General features: G+C 33.3%; 1 protein-coding gene across 1 annotated transcript; it reads right to left on the bottom strand.

Annotated features, from left to right (window-relative positions):
* Positions 1–3,038: 3,038 nt before the first annotated feature.
* LOC139488049 (uncharacterized) lies at positions 3,039–8,680 on the bottom strand. Its single transcript, XM_071273370.1, has 2 exons — positions 8,637–8,680; positions 3,039–5,047 (listed from the first exon to the last, which is right to left on the bottom strand). Exon 2 carries the CDS (start codon positions 5,020–5,022, stop codon positions 3,169–3,171), a length of 1,854 nt encoding a protein of 617 aa, XP_071129471.1. The 5' UTR covers positions 5,023–5,047; positions 8,637–8,680; the 3' UTR covers positions 3,039–3,168.

The following is an 8,680-nucleotide window of genomic DNA, read 5'->3' on the forward strand; positions in this document are numbered from 1 at the left end:
CTGAAATTTCTTTGTTACATGCAGTTGTGCTTTATTTATAGGTTATATTTTGTCACACCTTTTTTTACCAGCTATCTTAACCAATAAACAATATGGCAGATTGAATGAACATTTTACATTACACATACAAGACCAGATAAAATGTTCATGGGGCATATGCCAATATTAAGTTACTGTAATTAAGATGTCTACTATATTTGCTGTATGGAATGATTACCTGGTGTATATGTTGTCTGGCATGGTATATCTGACCTTGACCTCATTTGAATGGTTCAATTTTGGTAACTTGGTCTGTTTCTCTGATACTATTAGCAATATGTTAACTATATTCGGTATATGGTATCATTGTAAGGTGTACATTTCTGTCTGACAGAGTTCATTCGACCTTGACCTCATTTACAAGACATTTTAGTTGTGCAAAGTTTATTTGATACTTAATGTGGTGAAACCTTCATAATAAATATAGATTTAAACATGATATATACAGCAGTCGAGATATTTCAGCGTGTGCTTTCTTTTTATACAACCGCATTTGGCATCACGGTGTCGTCATTGTAATCGTCAACGTTGTTCGAAGACAGTTTGCTTCTGGACAATATCTTTAGTATGATTTAAAAATAGAAATCCATGAAATTTATACACAAGATTTACAACCTCAAAAGGAAGGTTGGGATTGCTATTTATTATTAAGTGCCAGTCTGCCTAAGAATCAGGCAGTGGTGAAAACCTGATAAAAAAAAACCACCCTATTTGACATTGATTTCAGTTCATAATATGTAGTTATGCACAAAAATAACATTCATTTCCATTTTCTGTTCTGGTAATAGAAGATACAATTTGGTTGAAATGCACTAGAAATTAACAAATAAGGGGAGATAACTCTGTAATTTGCTATCATTCTAACCAATTTTCTAACCAAGTTATTTGATATTACCAGACACACACAAACAAAAGACCAATTATTTTTAACTCAGGATGATGGTTAGTATTAAATAGCATGATTAGCTCGGTGGGTTTTTTCTAATCATGTTTTAATTTTGACCTCAAATTGCCTGATTCTTACAAAGACTGGCACTTAAGTGGATTATTGTTTGTCTTTTGGTCTTTTTCCTTTTGACTAATGTGTTGTCTGTCTTTCTTTTGACCAATGTGTTGTCCGTCTTTCCTTTGACCAATGTGTTGTCCGTCTTTCTTTTGACCAATGTGTTGTCCGTCTTTCTTTTGACCAATATGTTGTCCGTCTTTCTTTTGACCAATGTGTTGTCTGTCTTTCTTTTGACCAATGTGTTATCTGTCTTTCTTTTGAATAATGTGTTGTCTGTCTTTCTTTTGACCTACATGTATGTGTTGTCATTTTGACTTTTTCTTTTGACCGATACACTGTCTTTTTGACTTTTTCTTTTGACCAATGTGTTGTCTTTCTGTTGATCAATGTTTTGACGGTCTATCTTTTGACCACTGTGTTGTCTTTTTGACTTTTTCTTTTAACCAATGTGTTGTCTGTCTTTCTTTTGAATCAAATTAATTTCTGGATTTCTTTAATTCCAGGATTTTACTCCGGTTTGTTTTGCATAGTCTTAAGCTTTCTTTGATATTTATTGTTTAGGGGATTTTTGTTTGTCTTTTGATCTTTTTCCTTTTGACCAATGTGTTGTCTTTCTTTTAACCAATGCGTTGCCTGTCTTTCTTTTGACCAATGTGTTGTCTTTCTGTTGATCAATGTTTTGACGGTCTATCTTTTGACCACTATGTTGTCTTTTTGACTTTTTCTTTTGACCGATGTGTTGTCTGTCTTTCTTCTGAATCAAATAAATTTCTGGATTTCTTTAATTCCAGGATTTTGCTCCGGTTTGTTTTGCAGTCTTAATCTTTCTTTGATATTTATTGTTCAAGGGATTTTTGTTTGTCTTTTGGACTTTTCCCCTTTGACCAATGTGTTGTATTACTTTTGACCAATGTGTTGTCTGTCTTTCTTTGAACCAATGTTTTGTCGGTCGTTCTCTTGGCCAAAGTCTTGTCTGTCTTTCGTTTGACCAATCTGGTGTCTGATTATCATTTGAGCAATGTGTTATCTGTCTTTCTTTAGGCCAAAGTGTCGTCTGTCTGTCTTTCTTTTGACCAATGCGATGTCTGTCTTCTTTTGACCGATGTGATGTTTTTTTTTACTTTTTATTTTGACAAATATGTTATGTCTTTCTTTTGACCAATGAGTTGTCGGTCTTTTTTGGACAAATATGTTGTCTGTTTGTTTTGAGCAATGTGTTGTCTGTCTTATTTTTACCAATATGTTGTCTGTCTTTCTTATGAAAAAATGTGCAGTCTGTCTTTCTTTTGATCGATTTGTTGTCTTTCTGAGTTTTTCTTTTGACCAATGTATTGATTCCTTGTTATCGTATACATGTTTTTTACGATATAGATTACTAGTAATAGAATTTAAGAAATATGTTCGCCCTTTTGCATTTATCCAACGTCAGAGGGAGCCTTCTGGAACTGACTTGGTTGAAGTTATTACGAAGATAATATTCCTAGAATTCATGAATGGAATACCATGACAGTATCCAGTTTCAGTATTTTTTTTCAAACGACAAATCAATGATGTTTGTAACAATTCATGTCAATAACTGCGTCTTGGATGGGCGTATGATAATAATCCTCGGGAAATAATACCACAATACAAGCGAAACCGACGCAGTACTAGAACAGATACTAGTATCTGGATAAAACGTTTTCAATTTCAAGCCATCATACAGCATTACATATATTTAATTCAAGGATCTAGCTTGACCAACGATAACTTTAGAAGTTATATTCTGAATAGCTTCTTCTACATTAAAAAGGAGATGTGGTACTAATGCAGATGAGACAATATACTTCCAAATGAAGTGGATGTAAACAATTAGAGACAATCGTATGACCTATAGCAATGAGTAAAACGAACATAAAAAATATGAATCATTTCAAAAGATTAAATCAACGGACATATTTATAACAAAACAATTTACGAAGCAATAATGACAGTCACAAACTTACGACACCACTGAATTTCTAATCTTTTTAATATGATTACTGTAGATATACATTATTCCTATAAAAATAAAAAGGTTAATAGTAGAAACCTAAATTGTCATGTTCCTACAAAGCTAAGTTTGTAAATTGAAGTACAGAAAATTAATCTTCATCACCAGAGACACCTTGGACAGTGATTTCAATATCAGGACTCTGTGTATTCAACCGTGAAAGACATTTTCTGTAGAAATTGGCTCTTGTTCCAAGCTTTGTGTCACCACCAACAAAATCTTTCATTATACCATTTCCAACGGCACCATCTACAGACATGTGATCAACATAAGAGTATCCATTTTCGACCCAAGTTGACAAAAATGTGAGGAGGGCATTTTGTTTACGATCTTTTGTTGTTTTATACTTGCGGATTTTAACGATTGTTTCTGTTGGCGACGCTACCACTTTCAGTACAAGGGACGATTCGTCATGATACCTTATCGTCATTTTTAACTTGCTCGGTACTAAATCAATAGATTTTATGGATACAAATGGACGCTGTACGTTAGGACTAGTTGGGCCAATTACAAGTGAAGAACCAAACGGTGTCCAGTCCATGCCGTGTGGGGTTACTGGCTGTACACGACTGTGACCATCATCATGGATGACGAAAATTTGGGAATAACCATCATCATAAGGTTTTTTCATGTACAAACGGAGATTAGCTACGTCATCGAAAACTTTACCGGAAGCTCCTCCTTCTATCATATTGACTTTCATTGCTGTTTGCTTTAACCACCACGGATCTCTGTGTAAACCTTCGAACAAAAATATTCCGTCATTATAGAGCATGAATGGACGAACTTCCATGTCTCGTTTTTCTAATCTTATTTCCTTAACATATACTCCGTTGAAAGTATTGTCAACAGTAGTAATTTCTATGATTATTTTATTACCATTATTATCGCCCCAGAAGTTATCTTCAATTTCCCAAACGTTTGAAGGAAATTCATGGTCAAATGTGAATTCAGTGCCGTGTTCTAATCGTCCTGTTTTCCCCAAGTATGAAACTTTGGCAAATGCTGCCTCTGTTGTGTCCAATTTACCAAGCATAACAAACAACTTTCCGGCAGTTTGTCTTTCCCCCTGTCCGCGGGTTATGGAAAATCCAGACATGTCAAATGTTACTGCAACTCTTGCACTTGTTTCAGATTTATCAACAGCCAGGGACGCACGATGTGTTTTATGTACTACTGGCGTACCGGAACTAAGTTGCACGTCATTAAATTTCCATGCAGGACTTGCAAGTTTACAGTCCCTAAAATCAGCCTGTCTGCTATTTGAACACGTTGCATATTTTGGTCTTGTTGCTTTTATTTGAAAATTGGATGCTGTGTCATGGTAGAAAGCTACTTTTACATTCTCTTCCTCTGCACACACACTCGCTTTATTAAATTTCTTTATTTTAAACCCGTCAATATCGGCAGCAGCACTGGGAGTTTCAAACTTGATATCATCAAAACAGTATACATCACATGCCAGATTTTTATTTGTAATGATAGCATCTCCAATTTCGAACTGGATATTGTCCAACTCAACACCAAAGTCATCAGCTTGCGTGACTCGGATTGTTAGCATATGACGACCATAGTCTAAACGAAAAGATTCGCCAATTGCTCCGCTAGGGTAGAAATTATTCCATTTTGAAAGACTTAAATACTGTGTTTGGTTTGTTCTAAACGAACCAACAAGTCTTTCATCCATGTAAACGCTTATTTCGTCACCTTTATTATCGACATCGTTGGAAAAGAAAATATTAGATATATTCATTTCAAGAGGAGAATGAACGCACATTTCATACCGGATTATATTATCGTATAAAAGATGGACGACTTTACCATCTGAAGCATTTTCTCTTGTCACGATAGATCGACCAACACCTTGGAAGTCTTCCAATTCTAGTTCAAGCAATCTGGCATGACATGTAGATATGAACAGTAACAAAACCAATAGATCTCGCATGTTGAAGCCAATTATTCTTTTTTTCCTGAAAAAAAAATTAAAAAAATTATATATTTACTTTAGTAGCAAAAGTATGAACATCTTGTACACTGATTGATAACTGATAACTGATTTTTTCAATATCCAGGCTGTTGGTATTTTCATTTAAGTTGTTTTCACAATTTGTCATGCAAGGACATTTTAAAGCTGACTACTAGTACTATATAGAATGAGTTTTGCTCATTGATGAAGACCGTACGAGGACCTATATTTAAGTAAATCGATGCTGGTTTGATTCTGTTGGACAGTTGTTTCATTTGCAATCACATCACATCTCCTTATTCCTTATAACGCAATCTATCTCCCTGTCATTAATAGAAATCTTCGATTTAACGAAGGGAATATAATTTAATCATGACGGATTACAAAATCGTCTTACTAAACTCCACAATAACTGTCTTAAATTTTCAAACTTTTTATATATATATTTGTTTCATTGGTATTCTATAGGAAAAACTGCCAACCTATTTTCACCTTAAAGAGTAGTACAGTTTTATATGTAACGGTTACATCGATTGCAGAAATAAGAACGGTTAATCAACTTCAGTCATTTTTTAAAATATGAGTATAAAGGTATGGACATAATAAAATACATATACAAACAAGATGTTGTACATTAACTACGGATACGATAACTTGCGATGATTAAAATACAATCGGTTTGTGTATATCAATATATGTATGTGTGTGTGTGTTTGTGTTGGAATTTTTTACAATTTTGCAAAATAAAAACTGTTGATATATATGAGTCAACTGCCATTAAATGATCATAAATAATATAATAAATCACTTAATGTAGTAATTGCAATGTCCCGCCCGAAAATTGACAGAACGGTTCAGTTATTGAATAACAATGAATCGATCAAGGATAGAAATAACTCAATATCTTTGGTATGCATGCCAATAAGACAGAGTTTCCCTCGCACTTTTAAGAAATCAAAATCAAAGTAAACTCATGGCTCTGTCGTTCAAATTTTTTATAACAAGCCCAAAATGACGAGAAACAGTTCATACGAAAACAAAAAAACAAACTTCTGAATTTGATGCGACTGTCATACAATGAAAGGTTTAGCTAGCTATAAAACCAGGTTCAATCCACCATTTTCTACATACGCAAATCCTTTACCAAGTCAAGAATATGACAGTTGTTATCCATTCGTTTAATGTGTTTGAGCTTTTTGATTTTGCCATTTGATTAGGGACTTTCCTCGGAGTTCAGTATTTTTGTGATTTTACTTTTTTCTTCTTATACATAAATAAAGAACAAATTACATAAAAACAAACATGCAACCAACAATAAACCTTGAATTATCGGATGCTGACTTGAGATAGGCACATATAGTATTTGATGGGTTCGGTGCTCATCCTGGGACTGTGGTGTAACAGCAGACTTCAGAATAAAAGGAATACATCAGTTCAAAATGACTCAAACTTATTGCCACAAAGCATAAAAAACAACCAATGATAAGATAAATACGAAACAAATCCGATCTAAGATGACTTACAGTTCAAAAACATGACAAAATGAATTTTCGTATATTGATTCGTACACAAATCTAGAACAACGATGCATGGGAAATAATAAAACAAAATTTACCGATTCAAGGAAAATAAAAAAAAAAGGGAAGTCCTTTATCAAATGACAAAATCTAAAGCTCAATCACATAAAACGAAGGAAAAACAAGTGTCATATTCCTGACTTGTCTAATACGTTCTCCTATTTATTTGTATTGTAATCCTGTAATATATTATGTTGTCATTTCAATGTTATATTTAACATTGCCATTAAAGTGCGAGGTTTGGCATGCCACAAAACCAGGTTCAACCCACCATTTTGTCCTTTAAAAATGTCCTTTACCAAGTCATGAATATGGCCATTGTTATATTATTGTTCGTTTCTGTGTGTGTTACATTTTAACGTTGCGTCGTTTGTTTTCTCTTATTTTGAGTGTAAATTCACATTGCGATAAGACGTGTCACGGTACTTGTCTATCCAAAATTCATGTATTTGGTTTTGATTTTATATTTGTTATTCTCGTGGGATTTTGTCTGATGCTTGGTCCGTTTCTGTGTGTGTTACAATTTAGTGTTGGGTCGTTGTTCTCCTCTTATATTTAATGCGTTTCCCTCGGTTTTAGTTTGTTACCCAGATTTTGTTTTTTGTCCATGGATTTATGAGTTTTGAACAGCGGTATACTACTGTTGCCTTTATTGCTACATGCATTTCCTTATTTAGAAAATGGTGGATTAAACCTTGATGATAGCTAGCTAAACCTCCCACTTGTATGTCAGTCTCATAGAATTGTATTATATTGACATAAACGTGTGAACAAAACAAACAGACATAATAGGTAGACATGTCAAGAATAGGGGTTATGCAGTCAAAATTGTGCTATAATCTGAATCACTTTAAAACAAAAAACTATTTCAACAAAGAAAAACAAAATGATATTTAGACACTATATAGACAAACTGAAAGTACATATACTAGAATGAAATAACAGAGTACAAAAAGTCCATAGTATAATAAAATAATGACGAGATGAATAAATACCGAGCCAAAAAGTATAAAACAAAAAATAGGCTAAACAGTTAATTAAAAAAATATACAAAGACAAATAAAAAGAACACTATATTACATAATTATTGAGATGATTTAGACTGTCAGTACCTAGAATCTATACTTCAAGACCATGTTGTATGATTTGAGAAGTTGATACAAAATGTTTATCAACTTGGTTTTGGTATCATCCGATGACTTTTTTTAGAAAAAGTACGAGACGTTCCTTGTCATAACCCTTGTTCATAAACTTTGCTTAGACATTGCCGGGTGTCGTTTTAAAAATTCTAAGTAGCAGCTGCAAGCTTTTGACTACCGAATGTGTTGTGAAGTGTATATCCCAGATGCAGGTGAAGTTTGTATAATGCTTCTCAGGTTGGTGAATTTATAATTTCAAAATTAAAATGGTCTCTTTTGTCATATATTTTGGTACCGAGATGACCGCTTATAGTTAAATCGAAGTACATTTCTAAAAATGATGCAGGGGAAGCCGTGTCTGTTGTTCTTTTTAATTCTAGTGTTAGAAAATATACTAAAGAAAACCAATCAGAAAAGTTTAGAAAGAAGTAGAGGCGCACAATTTGTCCCTTTAGGAACGCTGACAATTTGTTGAAACAGTCTACAGAGGGAAGTTGGTTTGCCTATTTATTTTTTCTACATTTTCTCATTTTGGTCCTTTGATAGCTTACCGTACGGTATATGTTTTGATAATGGTTTAATCTACGTCATTTGTTCTTTGGTGAATAATTTTTCTCATCTTCTTATCTTTATATATATATCTTTATATAACTTGTCAATAAAAGACTTATTTAAGTTTAAAATAATTCTAGATCACTTGGAAAAGCTACAGCTAACAATTCGTTTGAAATGATTATGGAGAAATACTCTAAAATACAAAAATTCCAGAAAATACCAGAGAAATATGTACAGCATGAATCAATTGTCTCTTATGATTGCTTAAATACTTATATATTTATAAAAGATATTCCCTGATTACAAAAACCGCAAGTCTTACCTGACCAGTTGTTTCAAATGATATATCCGTATATTTTGCTGCGA

The sequence above is a fragment of the Mytilus edulis genome, chromosome 9 (genome assembly GCF_963676685.1).
Source record: "Mytilus edulis chromosome 9, xbMytEdul2.2, whole genome shotgun sequence".
Taxonomy (NCBI): domain Eukaryota; kingdom Metazoa; phylum Mollusca; class Bivalvia; order Mytilida; family Mytilidae; genus Mytilus; species Mytilus edulis.